We start from the raw sequence: 20,433 nt of genomic DNA on the forward strand, positions 1-20,433 counted from the left end.
GGTATAGATTTATTCAGTACTGTGTCTGACCAGAGCTTCTCATTGATTCTAAAAACACTCAAAACACATTTTCCAGTTTTCTCACACTCTGCCCTGATTGCAGAGCATCTCTTCAACATGTGCTAACTTGTGCCAAGCTTCATGGCTTTGAATATCTTCATTGTAGACATTGGTTAAAAACTATCAACAAGAAGCCCACTGAAGACAGGTTTTGTTTTCTGGACACACAATATGCAAAGAGCATGAGAAGGCATCAGGCCAAGCCATTACCATTGTCTTAATAGATATATGTCTTGACCTACCAAGTTTGCAGGAGCTTTACCTCACCTGAAAGTTGAAGAATTTAGGAATGAGGACATGAGAGAACTTATACAAAGTACCTGGCTTATAATAGGTTTTCTTCTGTAGTTGGTTGTCATTATTCTTTTAAAATAAAAACCTTATTTTTTTTCAGGATAGGTTTTAGCATCTGAGGGAAAACTTCTCACCTGCCTGACCATGATGGATCTGAAACTTTTTGTTTCAAAGGAAAGGTGACTGTTGGTTAAAAAATTAACCAATAGCAGATATGAATAGCTGAAGATCCACACTATTTATGTGGTTTGGCATTTGTAAATCACTTAGAAAATATATTTTCTCTTAATGTTGCCTTTTTTAAAAAACAAGGACTGTAAAAATATCTGAGGTGTATGAGCTATAATGTTTTAAATTCCTACTCCTTTGTTTCCTTATCTCTTTCTTCTCAAAAGGAGCAGATCACTTCCAACCATCCTTTTATAAATGCTGTTGCTCAAAAATGTGTTAAAATTTCCATTATGTGACTTTTTTGGCCAGAATTTATTAGTAATTTTCAATTTAAGATGTCAATCAATTTGTTATAAACTTTCAGAAAATTTAGTAGCATTAAAATTAGAAAAAAAATATTGCTCAACTATGTAAGCATAGCTTTCCCACAACTTATCTTACAGGTAATGAAATTATATTATTTATTAGATATTTCCATCCTCAAATCTATAGACTATATTGTTATATTTTGAGTGACTGATAGTTTTGGAAATTGTCATTATAAATAGGGCTGCATACTTGTAAATGTGTCATGCTGTTAGCCAGAAAGTTTAATGTGTTAATGCATAATATACTTTTTTAAATAAAAATATCAAGTTGTCAAAATAATTCCATTAAAGTACAACTTAAAAGACTATTCTACTTAAACTTACATTTAAAGTGATGTAATTAGGTCTGTTTTAAACAGTTTACTTGATTTCAGTATGTATCCCTGTTAAATTCTAAAGACTATCAAGATATGATATTTAGACTTGAGTTTTTTATGTAAACTGAGTTACTTCTTGCAGCCTTACATTGCAAATAATTGGTTTTAGGTTTGTGTTACATTTTTCTAAAGTTTGACTAACCTGCTTTTCTGCTTGTGTTGAATCTTGTAATTTTTCTTAGCCTTAAAAAGGGTTGAGAGCATTCATATCTTTTGTGATTTGAAGCTACACATGCCAACAAAAAAAAAGTCTCTGTTAAAATAACTGTTTTTATAAGCTTTCCTCATAATACCCAAGTTATGGTTGGTTTGACAGGCAAGAAGAAGATTGATCCAGATAAGAGACATGTATCTATATTAGACATTGAAATATTTACTCCAGCTACAGATATATCTTATCTCATAAATTTAATTATAGTTATTATGTTAAGTAGACTCAATACTGATGATTCAGTATATTTCTGATCTGAAAAGTCAATTTATTTCAACCACATTAGATAATACTATAACCTTCTAAAGCTGCTAGGTTTTATATTCTTAATGTTTATTACAGAAAATTTCAAACACAAACACAAGTCTCTACAAAAAAATTGTATGAAACCCCACGTACACATTCCTCAGCTTCAACAGTTGTCAGTAGACAGCTAAACTTGTTTCATCTGTACTTTCACCTTCTCCAGTCTCTTCCATGCACTGCATTATTTTGAAGCAAATCCGCGAGAAATTATATGTTTACAATTAGTCATTTGTAGGACATTTAAACATTTAATTAACAGCACTTTAGGCTATGTTTAATATTTGGCTATATTTTTGCTAGCAGAATGATTTATATGCACATTTATAGATGGTTGACCATTTACCTCTCTGTAATAAACATAGTAGTTTTTTTTTAGACAAATGGAAAATATTACGAGTTCTCTCTGAGACTAGTTACCATAGTTTAATACCAGTTCGTTCTGACATGTATAAATCAGAATAAAGGTGGAAAAAGATGTGTGGATATAGATGGCCTGATAAAGTACCTGAAGTTACTTCATATAATATTTCTCAACAATACAGCAAAAGTGAAAAAAACAAGAGACCTATTTCAGTAGGTCCACTTACGTACAGCAGTCTAAAAACACACATCATAGGCACAAAGAGAATAGATATAAAACTCTGACAAGCTTTCAACAGAAACGCCAGAATGTTCTCTGAGGTAATCCTGGAATAGCTACACAGTCTGCACCACCTCCACTGAACTTTTAGCTTTCTCTTGAGACACTTGGCAACATGCCATATCAGCCTGATGCCAGCGGTACAAGGACTAATCATCCTTAGCTGTGGCATGCTCTGAAGGTGCATATAATTCTTTCAAAAACTGAAATAGGATCACAAGACTGAGGCATCTATTTCCAATTAATTTGGTCACAGGAGTTTATCTGTCATCTTTGTTCTGTCACAGCAGTTTGTGGTAAACCTGCTTCACATGGATTATCAAATATTAACAACAGCGGATTGCAAAATTTACCCCCCAGTCAATTCCTATTTTGTCACTTTCGGTTTAAAGTAGATGAAACTAACCATGGGTTTAAAAATGAACTTGACATTTTCAAACTTCCATGAAAAGAAATTGGTCAAACTTCTGCCACGATGACATAGTTGGTTATTGTATATGCCATACTAATTCATTCTGATTTTCTACCAAAGGTTAGTATAAAGTTTTTACTCTAGAAAAGTATATACAACTTCAGCCACAAAATTCTTTCTTCCTTTTGGTGAAAGATGCATATAAAAGATTCTAGGCAGAATATCCTTATTGTGTGCCAAAGTGAATACTGATTTTTCTGAGTAGTGTCTCAATAAAAGCATAACAAATTATTTCCCCCTATATAATCATATAATTCCAATGCAAAACAAATAGGAACTTAGATGCCATAATAACCATTAAAAATTTTTATTTGACTTTGAGTCAACTGTTTAGGCCATTTTGGTTGCAAGAAACAAAACCTTGTTTTGATTTGAGCAAAGGGAAAGTTCATTAGAAGGATTGAGTGTCTGCTACAGCAGGTGGGTACTGGGAATTCATGGGCATCTGGGAACGCAAGGTGTAGGGCTGGCTTCTTATATCTGGGAACTAGATCCAGAGTGCCTCTGGCAACCTCACGTATGAGGAACTAGACCTTTGTTAATACTGTCATTCCAATGATATTTACTCACTTGTTCATAGTAATATACAATGTCAGAATTTTGTACAATTAAGAATTAGGTATAACATGTTACACATTTACAAAACTAAATAGCTTGAAAGTTCATAAGAAGAGATTGAATATGGGACTATGATTCTTTGAAAGTGTTTAAATATCTAAGCTTGCCCTCATAATAGCTCTGGGAAGTTAATATTATTGACCCAGGTAATCTTGTCCAATTTGATGCCACCAGCTCATAAGGTAAAAAGCTGACAATCAGAACCTCACCTGTACAAAGCCCCAAGGCTGTGCCTGCACTCTGCCTTTGATGGAGATAACAAGGCTTTTTAAAATCACTGTGTGTGAGAGACAGGATTGACTACTCCATTTCTTCTTTTTTTGGACTTCTGTTCCTTTTGTCCACTTCGAAGCAGGATAAACCAATCCAGAACACCGCTCCAACCTTCTTTCTAGTCCTGTCTTCCTCCTTTAGTTATCTCTCCCTCTACTTTCATTATTCCCCACCCTGCCCCATCCCTTCCATTTCCATTTCTGATGTGTGTTAATGCAGGGGGCTGGGGTAACTCCACCCAGGGCCACGAGAACACCGAGAACACCGCAAGGTATGCGGCCAGTCCTACCCAGACTCTGCCCTACTCTCCCGGCTGACCTGCTCTGACAGTCCTATTGTTCGAAGCACCACTTTGGAATGGACCTTAGAGGCTACAGTTTTACTCTCTGAATTATCTGATAAATTCATGTTTGTTTTGTGGAGAGAGGTTCTCCTTCTATTATATTACCCTCTCCCTTTGCCATACTGGCTTTGTTTATGAATTTCATTCATTGTTTGCAAAAGGCAAAGAATGCAGACACTATGCAGCTCAGATACAGGGCAGCCAAGTTTCTTCCAGAGCAAACAGCAAGTCTCTGAAGGAAATGGCATCAAAGAGAAGCCATCAGGCCTGCTCCGGATGACAGACATTAGGACTTTTATGGGTAAGAAAGGGGAGGAGCAGGTAAGCTCCTGATAGAAGGGGCAAGCAAGCCAGGAAAAGAAAAGGAATGAGTTCATAAACATAGAGGTTGTAATAATCGAACAGCCAATTTCACAAATTTTTCCTGAGACTAGCCTCATGCTGTCTTCCCCGCGGCCCAGAAGGGCAGTGGGCAAGAGGCGAGCAGTATAGTCAGGGCCAGGAAACATGAAACCCGCTCCTTTTATTCCCTACCTTGAGTCTTGATTATAATGGAAATCCTGCCAGACCCTTAATTATGAAAGTACAACAGGGCATTAATATAATTCATCACCTGTTAGAAGGAGCACTTGTGGGCTATTTACTAGAAATCCATTAAATATGACATGAAGACAGATTGCACTCCATTTCTTAACGTGACATTATAATCAGGATGTATGCTCAGTAAAATGGTTTATAGAACCCTTGTCTGTGAGTCCTATCAATTAACCTAAAGTCGGCATAAATGAAGTGTAACCAGGCAGCACCCTGAGCAAATGGATGTGTTTTTCCTCTGGTTCTCTGCAGAGGAAAAGTTTCATTTTGAAATACCAGTGTTGTTTTCGTAACAAGTTCATTGTCATGTATTATATTCATCAATGCATCGAGTGAAAGGATTATAAAACTGAGTACTCACTTCTCAGCTGTGTTCTGAATGTTGAAGGATTTGTTCTTATAAACCAGGTACATTTCCTTGACATCCTAATATAAAAATCTTTTGTATAGATAAGGTCAATATTGATGGCTCAGTACTTTAATGCTGTAAAGTGTGCCCTGATGTACCTTAAAGTACAAATATCCTTTTAAGCTTCTCCATTTACAATTGAAAGAAAATTCGTTTATGTATTATCTGCATACCAGGTAAAGATGAGGATCTCTCTGACTACATGGAGAGTCCATATTTTCAAATGTATTTTACCCTTGTGCTCAGAGCTCATCTTTTGATTTTTTTTTTCACCTAAAGAATATTATGAGAAACTCTCCTAAGCTATCATTATATTTTGGGCCCCACTCTGTATTACTGTAAAATTATATTAGAAATTTTGCATAGTGAACAAAAAATCATGTTTAACATTTTGTAGCCAGGCTTAGTTCAGATTTCTTTCCACATATTTCTCTAATAAAGTTATTTGCAAGCATCGCTTTATCCACAGGAGGGCTGCCATGGAGGGAAGTAGTGGAGAGGTCAACCAACATGGTGGGGTAAAAGAAGTCACTGGGTTGGCTGTAGAATAAATGTTTGTTTTTATATGGGTATTCATTGGTTCTTCTCCCCTTCACATGCTGGAAAGAATATCAAGGAGAATGTCTTTCTTGTATAATGCCCCCGCCCTGGGGCCATATTGTGTTATGCTTTAAAATAGACGCCACTGCCAACACAGATTTCCTTAAAGAGAACATTTTTGTAGTTGGAGTAGAGCAAGTGTTCATTAGACCAGCGGGACTCTGGAAGCTGAACAGTGAGCGGGAGGTGACCTAGTCAGTGCTCAGTGCTTCCTCCCGCACCAGGCTGTGCCCCGACTGAGCAGCTGCCTGCCTCTAGGCTTCTGTTCTGCGCCTGGTAAGGGGTCACTCCCCTAGTCGCCTCTCCAACCCTGTGGAGGCAGAGAGGAGCAGACCCAGTGCTGTGGTCACTCCTTGTGAGCCTCTTCCTGGGTATATCTGTGAGTAGCACAGAGGTGCAGAAACAGTGCAGGGGAAAAAAAATATATGACCCCCAGGATTCTGGCTAACAATGCCTGTGGCCATAGGATGATCAGCTCCTCAGAATTCATTGTCATCCCCCAGTCTCCTTTTATTTCACCTCATCTCCTACTTCTCTCCGGCATGAGCTCCTACTAAAGCCAACTGGGCTTCTCGCTGACTTTAAATGCTCCATCCTCAGTACAGTCTCGGGACTTTGCCCATATCCCACTTGCCCTCCCCTTTCAGGATGATGCCTTGTCTCCTCTACAAATGATCAGTTCCTTAATAACAAACACTTACTCGCTTTTGTATCTCTTCTAGAATTTAATGCAGAATATCTCACTAAGGAGATAGCAAATACCTGAGTCAACAAATACTATTTTATTAAGCAAAATTTCTGTGTAGTTTTAGATCTATAATATCTTTAGAATTAGGTTAATTAGAGCATAAAGATGCATTTATACTTAAAACTGTTCTTATTAAAGATTATTTCTTTAATTTTATTCTCTTTTCTTTTTCCTTCTACATCTTCAATATAAGTAAATAGAAGGTATTTCTTGAAATCTAAAGGCATGAAAATAATCCTTTCATTGTTGTCCTTGTGTATCACATGCATCTAAAATTAATTTTCTTTGAAGGATAGTTCAGGGTTCATAATGAATACTTGTTAAAACAAACAGTAAAAGTCCGTTCCTAGATCCAAAATAGAAATGGTCATTATCAATAATCAAGCCCTTATAATAGATTCTTACTCTTGTAGAGATCATGATGTTTGCTGCCTCATTTCCAGAGATGCTTCTAAGAGCATCAGTGTCTGAAGTCACAGCTGTCAGACTCTGGAACCTCAGCAAAGCATGCTGTCTTGGAAAACTAGCTTTCCAAAGGGTCAAGGAAGCAGAAACTGATTTCTCACACACCATTACACAGTTTAACTAACATAACAAATGCCAAATAATTGCTGGTACAAATGGATAGCTGGATGTTTGCTTTGTGTGGTTGCCATGGATTCCCTTAGCATTGATGCACTTACCATGATTGAAATGCCACAGATTTAAGGAAATAGCAATTTGATATGATTAACTTGATTCAATAATTTGAAAAGGGTTTTCTTTATCTGAGAGGCAACTGAGACTATATTTTACCCAACTTGCTTTGATTTAATATATTATCCAATCCTATGGGAGTTGTTTCAGTATTACATAATTCTGTTTAATCCAAGTATTTGTGTGTGTATAACTTTATGTATGTGTGTGTATGTGTATATATATATATGCAACTTTTTGAGCTGAGTTCATTGATTTTTGTGTAAAGTCTATTGAGCTCTGAATATATGTCATGCACTGGAATAAGCAGCATTATCCCATTTAATCTCATTAGTTATAATCATCCCCACTTAAAAGATTAGAAAACTGAGGTAGAGGTTAAGTAACATTGATGATCCACACTAGTAAATAGTTGACCAAGACTTTAAAGGCTGAGACCCTATGCCACGACCCTAATGTGTGGTTCCCCATCCAGCAGCATCAGCATTACCCAGAAACTTCTTAAATGTGGGATGCGGCTCAGCATCTGTGCTTCAACAAGCCCTCCAGGTGATTCTGACCGTGCTCTTGGCATTCCACTACTCTTCCCCTCTCAAGCACTATTCTTCTATTCCACTATTATTCTCTCTCAGCCTGTATCTGCTCAAACTGCAACTGCTTTCTGACTTGCACCCTACTAACCCCCAGCCCTTGCATTAAACACCTTGCTGTCTTTTTTTTTTTTTGAAGCATCATTGATAAACAATCCTGTATTGGTTTCAGTTAGACAACACAATGGTTTAATAGTTTCCCATATTATTAAATCCTCACCCCCACTAGTATGCTTACTAGCTGTCAACATAACAAGATGTTACAGAATTGTTAACTGTATTCTTCATGCTGTACTACCTTCCCCGTGACTGACTTAGATCATGATTGAGAATTTTTGTGCCCCTTTTTCCCACTCACTTTCTCCAACCACCCACTCACCCTAACCCCTCCCCCATGGTAACCACCAGTCACTTCTCAGTGTCTATGAGTCTACTGCTATTTTGTTCATTCTGTTTTGCTTTGTATTTATATTCCACAAATAAGTGAAATCATGTGGTATTGCCTGGCTTATTTCACTAAGCATAATACCCTCTGGGATCCATCCAAGTTGTTGAAAATGGTAGAATTTCTTTCTTTTTTATGGCTGAATAATATTCCATTGTGTATATGTACCACATCTTGTTTATCCATTCATCTACTGATGGACTCTTTGGTTGCTTCCATATCTTGGCTATTGTAAATAATGCAGCAGTAAACATAGGGGTGCATATATCTTTTCAAATCAGGGATTTTGTTTTCTTTGGATAAATTCCTAGAACTGGAATTACTGGGTCCAATAGTATTTCCATTTTTAGTTTTTTGAGGACCCTCCATACTACTTTCCACAGTGGCTGCACCAATTGACATTCCCACCAACAGTGTGTAAGAGGGTTCCCATTTCTCCACATCCTCACCAAAACTTGTTATTTCTTATATTTTGGATAGTGGCCATTCTGACTGGTGTGAGGTGATATCTCAAGGTGGTTTTGATTTGCATTTCCCTGAAGGTTAGTGCTATGAAGCACCTTTTTATATACCTGTTGGCCATCTGTATTTCTTCTTTGGAGAAATATCTGTTCAGGTCCTCTGCCCATTTTTTAATCAGGATGATTTGGTGTTTGGGTGTTGAGGTATAAGAGTTCTTTATATATTTTAGATGTTAACCCCCTTGCTGTCTTAATCCAACCATATAAGGAATAGTACTTGAGTCTATTGAACTAACAAACTGTGTGCTAGGTTTCTTTCTTCAACAAGCACTTTAGCTAATCATTACCCAGTGAAAGTTATGAAACTCCTGTCCAGAGAAATACACACATGTAAATTTTGTAGAATTTGTTAATCATGTTCCCATGGGCTGTCCATGGAGTTCAGATAAGACTCTCAGGCAGTGGCTGTAAAGAATTGTGACAGTTATAATTGTGAAGGGCCCATAAATGCCTCTCATAGTAACAATAATAGACAGTTCATCTCTGTTCATTTTTTTTTCTTTTAAAAAAAATCTGACCTCTGGAACTTACTATGTGTGAACTTAAGCAAGACTAACCTACTCTTGAGCCTAAGGTGTTTCTCTTTCCTGTATAAACTAGGGGTGATAATACCCACCTAGGATCATTGAAATTTTAGCAGTAATAATTAAAGCTCCTAGCATTATAGTAGGGTACTCATTAAATTGTATGTGTAGTCCTTATCATTTGGAAAATACAGAAAATTACAAAGAAAATAAATGGTAACCCATAAATAAATGCTAACTCAGAGATAACACAGTTGAATCCATTTTTAAAATGTATTTCTTATCTTTTTTAATATGAGGTCTATTAAACCATGTTTTTACTGAACAGTGTATCATGGTTCTTTGTAAACCTGCTTGGAAAGAATTTTCTCCAATGAATAATTTAGAATACATGAATAAGACTTAGTCCCTACCTGCCTACACCCCACTCCAACTATGTATTCTTTCTCCTATAATAGTGAGAAAGAATAATCATTTTTAAAGCTTTAATTTGGCACTTAAATAGCAAACACCCTGGAAATTTCCAACCCCCTTCTCCAATCCCAGTGATAATGAGCTTGAAAAGAAGGAAGGGAGTGGAAAGGTGGAGGTGAATGTGGATCTAAAATGATTCTCCTTCTCTTAGTGTATCCTAACACCTGTCATTTCCCTCTAGAGCCTAGAATCAGTTGTGTTTTATCTCTAGGTGCTACATATTCAGACCTCAGCTTAAACACTACATATATTGAAATCTATTTCATGATCTTTTACTGTCTTATCCTTTTTTTTTCCTCCAGTTGCTCGCTGTAACCTGAAATGACTCAAAAAGTAAGAGAAAAAAAATGTCGCTAAAGCACTTTTTAAAAATGCAATGTACTCCTTTTTCTACTCACATCTTACCTCCTGCTATTTTTCTTCACTTCTGTCTGTAACAGGCATCCCCAAATAGTCAAACTGAAAGCCCAAACTATAAGATCAAAGGAAATCATGGCCAGACCATTCTTGCCCTTTGGTCCCTGCCACCCGTGTCACCAGCAACTAGACTTTGAGTTTATATATCATGCTCCCTGAGAGGGGAAGGTAGGGTCTTTTTGTCAACCCTTATATCCAGTATCTAGTACTGCATAAACTTAACAATTTACCAGGTAACTCTTTGTTGATGGAATATTACATTTTAGCTTCAAGTAAGCGTGAACAATTCAAATATCTTTTCCTACTGTATTTCAGACATTCTTATATCAATTTCAGTAATTGTTAGTTTGAGGGAAATCCAGCAACAAGAAGAAAAATTGCAGATAGAGAATCCTAGATTCTTATGTTTCCTTACTTAAAACATTCTTTATACTTGTAACCAGTGGAGATAAGATAGACTTTTAAAATAAAGTCATGATTCTTCCAAGTGGCCATATATCAGCCCTGAGCGAAGTCGGCGTGCATCATCTATAACATCTGGAGATTTATGACCCCTTGGAGAATGCTAGCAGAAATCTTCCAATCTTCTCAGAATTGTATTTGGCTTTTAAACTTTATTACATTAACTCCCTTTTTATCTGTCTGTAAAAATGATATTTATTCATAGTCAAATATTTGAAAGAGAAAATGTAGGGGAAAAAATATCAGCATTCAAACATAATCATTGTAACCTTTTGTTAAACTTCCTGTTATCATGTTCATATTGGTTAAATGTATTAAAAAACAAAGGATTGTCATAAACTAATACATTCATTTTGATATTATGCAACCATTTTACAACATGCCCACTATTGCTATAATTATCTTCATGTTGGGATCCTAAACATTTTCCCCATAAAACTTTATGCTACCTATATTAGGTCAAACATCTTTAAGTTTCTTTTCTGAAAAATCAGATTTAACTAAGCTAGGAAAACCAGTAGTTTAGTAAGAGCTAGACTCCTTATTGAACCTTACAAATGGAAGCTTTGATATTATTTATAAGTTCATTTCTAAAACTTCAGTTATCATTGTAATAAAAATGAACTGTCAGATGTACATCTAGATTGATTCAAATTCCATGCATCCTTTTTTCTTTTGATTCCTAGACTTCTTTGCATATTACTGAACAAAACACTAAGCCCATCCTGCCCATTCAATTCATAAGTCAAATTCCACTAATCCTGATGTCATTACAATAAAAAACACTTTAATAAAGGAATATCCAAATCTCAGGCAATGACACATTTTTTTCAAACTCTTTTATGAAACAGATTGTGGCAAAACAAAAAGCACGTATTAATTTTAAAAAGTTTCACCTATATCTTTAATTTTGATTACTATATAAAATAAAAAATATCAGATAGCTTTTAGTAAGAACAAATTATAAGATGATGATGTATTAAATTGAAATTATGTATTATGGTATTTCTTTATGTGATCTGTTTACATGGTCTTGGGCTTAATCCTATTAATCAACGTATTTCAAAAACAGTAAAGAAAAATGTAATCACTGTTGGGCAGTGAAATTCCACCAGTTTTTGGCAACGCTTTTAAATTGATAGATGTGCATCACAGAGCCTCTCTTGTCCTACATGTCCTAATGAGCAGCGAAAGGCAGTATGTGAAGAAAGGGAAGAGGAGGAGAAGTATTTGAGTATATTTATAGACAATCCATAGCTCAATGACTAGATGCTGAATATCTGAGATTTGATTTTATAAAATGGCGTATTTTAAAAATAAAGACTTTCTCAAGTTCTTTCACTCCCAGAACAAAGCCTGTAATCTTACTATATTTTTAGAAGCTTGTCTAGGGCAGACTTTTGATATAAATAAATGATGCATTAACATTATATGCAGACAGAGTGTATATGCCAGCAGAAAACTCAGCGGGGGAGAATTGTATGTTTATACAATACGATTCCAAGGTCAGTTCACTAACTCTTTGCTGAATGTTACAGCTCAGATTTTTTTCTTCTTTTGATACATGTTCCTTTTTCTGTTAACAGCAGATATCCTCTTATCAAATACTCCATAAATCTGAGTCCAGTGAAATAATTTTTTTATAATTCTCCCTTGACCCATTGCTGTGTAGTTTTATAAACATCTATCAAATAGTTGCACAAAACAACCTTCTGGTCTAAAATAACTGAAATAAGTGGAACTAAAAGAAATTTGGAAATAAACAAGTAAGAGACTGCATAGCAATCAAATTTTCAGCCAGTAAATATTTCAATATAACTGAACACTGTTCTTTAAGGACCGTGTTGTCTCTAGGTGTATTGTTTGTATCTTTTGGAGATTATAACAACAGTGACAGAAATGTCTGATGCAAATTGCTCTAGGATCAAATATTTTTGAGTGGAAGTTAAATTTACTCACCTACTTAAAAATTACCAATGAAGAAGGCCTTCACGAGGACATAATTGTTTCACTCTTTTGCTTAACTACATAAATAAGGTATCTAGTTTGAAGTTTAGAAGGTAATAGAATCATCTTCTCTGAATGCAGTTAATTTAAAAATTACTTTTCATTAGTTATTGCCTCTCTGTGCAGTTACAAAACCTTGGTTATAATTTTATCTTTCTGTTTTGTGAACAGCAAGTCTATCCAAAATGGTATAATTTCCTTCTATGATGAAATATTAACCCATACAGGCTAAAGGAAAGCATTGTGCAGAATCATAATCAGCTTTAATTCCACTCCATAAATGGCACCCTTTATCAATAAATAAGAAGACTTTGTGTAGATCCCATCACAACTAGGTAAACATGCATTTTTGAGGGGGGGGGTACCCTCTAAAATCCTTATCATAAGCCATAGGGGCCTGTTAATTGGGATCTTCAGGATTCAGCCCTGGCTCCTGCATTAGATTCTATTCTGCATTTTCATTATTGCCTGGGTGACAGAATAAAAGGCATACTGATTAAGTTTGGAGATTACACTAAGCTAACAGGAGTTACATTTGGAAAGCTAAAACAGGAATTCAAAATGATCTTAATAAATTATATAAATCACATTTCAAAAATGTGGAACAAATTCAAGGTTACGTCCTGAGAGGGAAAGGCAGACTATACTGTCAACAAAGGGAGAAGGTTGTCTAAGCAGTAATGACAAGAAAAGGCCTCTGGTTCAAAGTGAGTCCGCAGAGTGGTACTCACCCTTAAAACAAGACGGCATAGGGCTTCTGCAGAAGCCACGTTTAGCTCCTTTGCGGCCAGAACTACAGAAAATTAAGATGAGGCACACCTGGAACATGGTCCCCACCCCCAAAGCCTTAGTTCAATGAGTTGTTGGCAGCAGACGTGGAGAGTTCGCATGTGCTCGGGGCACCTTGGGACAACTGTCCCGAGTGTGGGCACCAGCCCTCCTCACACACCAACCTTCAGGGAACACATAAGGACCAACAGGCGCAGAGAAGTGGTAAGAGCTCACTGGCTTTTAGCAAAGCATGAGACATACCTCGTATGAGCCTGCGACTTAGGGAGTTAGGACATAATCCTTTGTTATGTTTGGCATTGTATAAGATTTTATTAAACTATTTTGTTGACTTTGAGTTTCCACATTTTAAAAGGAAGTGTGAAAATTGGAAAAGATATGTAGAAGAACAGCAGAAGTGCTTAATGGGGTGTAAAATAGGTCATGTGGGGAAAGATTAAAGGAGTTTGGTTGCTTAGCCAGGAAAATAGAAAGCTAAGAGATGGCTTAATAACTGTCTTATAGTATACAGAGGTTTATAATAAGAATGCTGACTGGTTCTCCATCCCTCCAGAAGAAAGAACAAAAGAAAATTAGTTCAAAGTAGCAAGGGAGGGCTTGCTTTTATATTGGAAAGGATTTCTTGATTGTAAAATATCATCAAGCTTTGTCTAAGGCCACCAAGAGACATACGGTCTTTGGAGGTGTTTAAAATGGAACGAACACCCAGCTGGTTGGAAGGCTTAAGAGCTGACCTGCGTGACGGTAGAACTGAGCCAGACAACCTCTGGAGGAATTTAACAGTCCTATCACAGCTGTAAAATATCAGTCATCTTCCTTTCTTATCCATCTATAAAGATGAATTTACATTATTTATATTAAGGCTTTATTTGACAATTTCAAGACATGACTTGGCTTACTGTTTTCCTATCCCTAAATAAGTACACTTGTTGCTTTCTGTCTTCTTTCATTTATTCAACAATGTCTATTGAGTGCCTGCTGTGTGCAAAACTCTATGCTCAAGGCTGTGAGTGAGTGACCCAAATAACCGTACATGCTTTATTATTCCTTCACAAACATTTGCTGGGCACCTCTCCTGTGCTAGACACTATGCTGCATGCTCAGAACCCAAATACATGTGCAACGACAGCTCTAAAGAGCTCACTGTCTAGTGAATGAGAATAATAACTAAACAGAGGCCTGTGACAAAGCTATGAGCTGGCAGCTTTGAAACGCATGGGACATAGTGGATGCATCTAAAACAGACTGAGGTAGTTTTACAAGTTGCAGGAGGAGATGACCTCAGAACTGCATTGGGGTGTGGTGGGAAGGGAGCTCAGTGTGCTCTATTATGCCAAGATGACTATCATACGAGCTGATTGCTTCTACCTAGCCAGATACATAAAGACATTTATTTCATTTTATCAACTAAAATGTTATTGATTCTGTCCTCTGCCCTTTCTTTGATCTTTAATAAAACAATGAAAGCTGATTTACACTGAGCTCTAAGGTGACTAACATGTCTCCAAATTCATCAGGCTGCACAGAAAATTGTAGCTTAAGAGAAAATGGGGTTGAGGGCAGAACACTCAAAAACTTCATTAGGGACACACACATTTTTAAAAGATAAGAACTCCATAAAAAACGGTAGCGTGGTTTTGCACATTTTACACAGTTTAGGAATACATACTAACTCTACAGCGCTACCTAAACACTACAATAAAGATGGCAGTGCGCCTTGAAAAAGCCCCATTGTTCCCTAGTGGAATTCAGCGTCAGAGGTGGGAGCGGTCAGTACACTCAGGTGATCTGAAATCTGATGGAAATTTGTGATGCAGGTGGGCATGCATGTGCCTCATAACTGGGTCATGACCTGGGAAGGGAAATGAGATGTTTGAGATGTGTGCTTGTGTGTGTTTTTAAAATTTCTCCACAGTTCAGTTCAGCTGGGTGTAGTTTTCTGTGTTCACCTAGAGTTTGTCATCAAGAACTCCGAGCAAGCAAATGTGAAAGTTACATTACGCTCAAATTGCTCCCTGGTATATCAATCCTGTTGGAACAGATTTGCAATTTGAAGACAGGCATTATTACAGAACTGACTGTACATTGTTGCAAATAAGTTCTTTTTTTTTTTATTTTTATTTCCTGAAATTTCTAACATAATGCACTTAGATTCTATTGGACATATCAGGAATCCTCATAAATCCAGTTTTCTACTAAACACTGAGATAAAAGACTTACATTTCTTCCAGAGCAGCACTTCCCTCTAGGCCTCTTTAACAGGGGAGCATCCTCAGGGAATTCAGCAAAACGAGGATGCGGTATGAGGCAGATCGTGTTTTGCAGGCTGAGCCCATACTTGCAGCCGTCTCTGGGGAGATGCAGCAATGGGACAGCGCATGCTTTTTTCATCCTGGCAAGGTGAATGGCCACAACTGCAAAGGAAAACATCTGGGGAGAGGCGGCTCTGGCCCTGGACCAGCCTCTACCAGGCGCACAGAGAGTGCTGCCCACAGGAATTGTGTTATGTAGGGAGCCAGTAGGTCCAAAGAACTGGTCTTTTCCTTCTTTTCTTTTTGGCAGATTCTAGCTAGGGAAAGATGAAAACCCCACTGGAAGGAATTATAGTTGAGGGTAGAGGAAGTAGCAGCTGGGGAGGTGAGTCAGGCAGTGTCCCTCATTGGGTTTCCTTTTAAAATACCCTACCCACCCCCTGCAGAAAGTATAAAAAAGAATGATGTTTTGCTATCTATGTAATGTGATGGTAATTTTGTTCACCTAGTTTATGTGTTCCTGCAAGAAACGCAGCTCTTACGTATGTTCTCTAAGGTGGGGGAGAAGAGACAGCTATGGACTTACCACAGAGAGTCGTCGCCACGGGCACATTATGGTTCTTGACGTGGCCAGGGTCCTTTTGCTCATACTGAGTCCGGAGCCACAGGCCCCGGGAAGGGGAAGGTTCCCTCTGCCCACACCTAACGCCCAGGTGACACAGCCCCTGTATAAAAACTGGGAGCTGAAGGGTTAAATTACCCCAGATGCTACAATCCTTATTTGGCCTCAAGCAACATTCAGCTGGCAAAAATGTTATTGTATGTTCTCTCTTGAAAGCTTTAAGATATGCTTGGGTTAATTAGATTTCCAAATATGCAAATATGCCCTAGTGAGGTTTTTCTGAAATGCACCATTTTAAAATTATGTAGCATGGCATTAGTGTTCAAAATACTGAATTGTAAGACTTAGCCTGAATAGCTTACTAACATATCATATAAATTCATAATTGATCAAACCCATTTATTCCCCACTGTCCACATTATACTATTCAAATTGGGTTAGAAAGTTTTATGGAAATTAGGTTCTCTAGCATGCTTTGGGGGAAGATCAAGGAGTAATTTAAATTACAGAGGTAGTTCTTCAAAAAATGCCAATTCACTTGTCTGATATCAGTGTTTCCAACGTGCTCAGTTTAGGAAACACGAGGCTTCTATAGCCCTGAGACTGTGGCTCACCTGCAGGAAATTAGAACACTGACTTTTATCTTAAGGGGAAAAGCTGTTTTAGCAAGGGCCTCAGAAATGACTCACCTTGTTCACCTGCTTGAGCCAGTGAATAATTTTAAGATTTCAACTTCGAATAGTTTTTTGATACCAGATTTCCCTTTAGAAATACCATTTATTTGGGTATTCTATATAAATGATTTTCTGGCTCCCTGCAATGATTGTGCTGGGTCAGTTAAAAAATAATTTATCACTTCTCCTGAAATGCATTATATCCTTTCTTTATTAAACAGGATATACTGAGGTTTACTCAACAAACATTAAGACAACAATTTCTGGGTAACTCAGATGTGATGTGCCCACAGGGCACAGTGAGGTATGGAAAGCTGTTTATCTATTCTTCTAATGACCTAGACCATAGGATTGACACACTCTTTCTGTAAAGGGCCAGATAGTAAATATTTTAAGTTTTGCAGGGCACATGGTCTCTGTTGCCGCTTCTCAACTCTGCTATGCACTGTGAGAGCCATCATAGATAATATATCGTGAATGAGCATAGATGATTTCCATTTGTCATTGAACAGACAATGGTTGAATTGGGCTTGTAGACTGGTTTGACAGCCTCTGCCCTCAGCTACTGTGTTTCTCGAGTAATTTTTTAGAAGTTCATTACGGTCGTTTCTTGATGTTTTGATGTTCCTTCCTTTAGCAGTATCACACCCCCTTTATTTATTGCTTTTGATGTGCTGTGGTCTACCAGGAAAAAAAACTAGCTTGTTCGAATTGTTCTTAAAATAATAGTCGCTAGACTCCAAAGGAAAGGCAACAGGCTTCATAGTGAAGAAAGTCCATAGTTTATTAAGGCTTTTCTTGATGCTTGCTCAGAGGCCATTTTTATTTATTTCTAGGTTCTTGACCAAATCATTAATGTGTAAAATAAGGCTGTTAAAAAATTTTTGTTGTGGTTCAAAGGGTTTTTGTAACTATACAACACAGTTTTGAGATAAGGACAGATTTTTCAACTCCATTTTCATGGGCATAGTTTAGTGTGTCTCGTCCAGTGTTTTCCATACTTATGAATAGTTTATCAAGACTAACAGATGTGTCTACTCTAAAAGAAGAGACTAAATTGCTTTTCAGAAGAGAAGAAATTGCCCTGCCCTCACCATGATCAGTGTACTGTAATATTTTGTGCTTAGTCTAGATTTACTTTATTCAAATAACTAAACTTTGTTTGGGGAACTTTTTAATCTGCTCACATAGCTGAGTTGTCGAGAGCACTAGATACAGGTTCAATTCATAGCTGTACCACTTATAGCTGTATAAAGTTAGACAACGCACTTAACTTTTCCGAACCTCAACTCTTCAGTCTATAAAATAGGGATGACAAGGATACCGCCCTGAAAACATGGTTGTGCTGTTTCTTTGATGTTGTTGCCCTTATTATTCCTCCTCTTTTTCCTTCTCTTATCCTCTGGTGATACTGATATCAACTGTAGGTTTAAAAGGTAACATGCCACTTAAGTTATACTATTCTTTTAAGGCCTTTTGCAGTTCTTCACTGAAACAAAATATCTGAGATTAAAATTATTTGTCTCACATTAAAATAGGTGGCCCCAGTGATACATGGAATATAGGAAGTAAAGATTTGTAACAAAAAGCCATATCCAACTGCAGAAAATATTATTTGTCATTTTTGCTTTTACATTATTAGATGTTGAAAGTGTTTTTTACATCTAATTTGGGATACATGCTCAGTAAAATTTGTGTTAAATAGGCCCTAAAATAAGGTCTGCCAGCTCTAGGAGAAGATGATAAGTTGAACTGCCCACACTGGTCAGCAAGTTCTTTCATGCTTGCACATCTAAGTAGTTTCAGAGATTTAACTCCATTTTTCAAATTCCTAGCTGCTGTTGCCACAGGAGTTTAAGAAGCTCTAGCTTCCTAAGCATGAACTGTCCAATAGTTACTGCTCTAATAATTTCTACAGAAACATCACTTTCACCTCTTTGGTATACACAATCGAAAACTATACACTAAAAAAACAAAGATGGGAACTCACGAGGACTCCAATACTGATATGAGTAGGATAGTTAATGAAAGGGGCTCTGGTAGGCAATTAAGCAAATCACACAGGTACTCAGAGCAAGTTGCTTAATCTTCTGGGCAAGAGGTGTCCCATCTTTAAAATAAGGAGATTGTATTTTAGGTTTTATGATGACATAAAAATATTTCTACACTTTTATCTTGAAAAATCACACCCCAAAGCTAGTAAAAAAGCAGAAACATAAAATTCAATTGTGATTAAAGTAGGAGCTCCCCATAGCTCAAGAATACAACCCGTGAAGCTGGAGAGCAGATGGAAGAATGATGAATGATTGAGATAATTGAAACATTTTGGAAATAGATGTGCAGTATTGTGACTATAATTTTTGCCACTGAAATGTGCATTTAAAAATAGTTCAAATGACAGATTTTTAATGTATTCTTACCACAATAAAAAGGTTTTTTTTAAAGGAATGTTAAGTGATTTGGTACAAGAAAGAAGGTAGGTCAAACAAAAATGCTTGTAGGTTAAGAGTACCAAAGAACAGCTTAGTCGATTTGCCTTCCAGAAAGGGCTCAGGAGCAAGTGAGGGTTCTGAAAATAGGGACTGCTTGAAAATATGTACAGGTTGGTGCTGGACTGCCTGATCTTCTCTCCCCACATCCCCACTGTCCCTGCTCGGATGACCTCCACTTCCATCAGGCCGGAGATGATGCTCTCGGCAAGACCAAACCAGGGAGTCTCAGGACTTGAAGACTTCAGGGGCCGAAGACAGGGAGGGAGCATAGGGCGAACATGGGTGAAGTCCGGTCCTAGACGTGAGGCTCTGGCCTCTTCCCCTGATGAGCTCCAAAGTGCAGATGATCAGGGCCGACCCCTGGGAGCCATCCCTCTCGGAGTCGCAGCTGATTTTAAAGGATAGAGGCGAGGAGCCAAAGCAATGGCTGATAGAGTTGAAAGTTGTTTCCTGTGGAGAGGAGGAGGGGACAACTACCCCTAAGTTTTTAACAGGCCTTTATTATTGTTTGGTTTCTAAACTATGTTCATGCAGTATTTTGATTTTTTAATGATTAAAATAAATTTTAAAGATGTAGATGAGGGACGATTTCTAAGAGCCCATCTTGCATTTTCTTTGTTTTAGTTGCATCCAGTCATATTGTTCTTTACAGAAAACAATGTTTCTAGACTCTTGATTTTTTTCCCTAGGGGAACAAAATACATCAAAATAGCTATTTCTAGAGAGTGTTAATTGGTGTCATCATATTTTATGTGTAGTGTATGTTTGTATTTAGAAACATATTTTTCCCTCCAGTAATTAAATGTCTGCACACCAGACTATATCTGTTTCAAGATCACTAAATTGGTCCTAATTTTGAATGTCTAATAGTGTAACCTGGACTGGACCCAGCTTCATTGATCATTTTTTCTGAGGGAGCCATTTTCTAAGCAGTGGAATAGAGTGTTTAAAAACATAGTTGTGGGAAAAATGTCCTATCTAATA

The 20,433-nt window shown here is 37.2% G+C and overlaps 1 protein-coding gene across 2 annotated transcripts in view; it reads left to right on the forward strand.

Moving 5' to 3' along the window:
• FBXL17 (F-box and leucine rich repeat protein 17) overlaps positions 1-20,433 on the forward strand; it is a 531,544-nt gene that overhangs the window by 403,414 nt on the left and 107,697 nt on the right. The window contains exon 8 of one of the 2 annotated variants that reach the window (XM_073233169.1): positions 10,037-10,067. The exons of the other annotated variant lie outside the window; for it this stretch is intronic. Coding sequence (XP_073089270.1) covers positions 10,037-10,059 — 23 coding nt within the window. The 3' untranslated portion in view covers positions 10,060-10,067. The remainder of the gene's footprint in view (positions 1-10,036; positions 10,068-20,433) is intronic. 2 annotated transcript variants of the gene reach the window in all.

Source organism: Manis javanica, chromosome 1 (assembly GCF_040802235.1).
Source record: "Manis javanica isolate MJ-LG chromosome 1, MJ_LKY, whole genome shotgun sequence".
In the NCBI taxonomy this organism is placed as follows: Eukaryota; Metazoa; Chordata; class Mammalia; order Pholidota; family Manidae; genus Manis; species Manis javanica.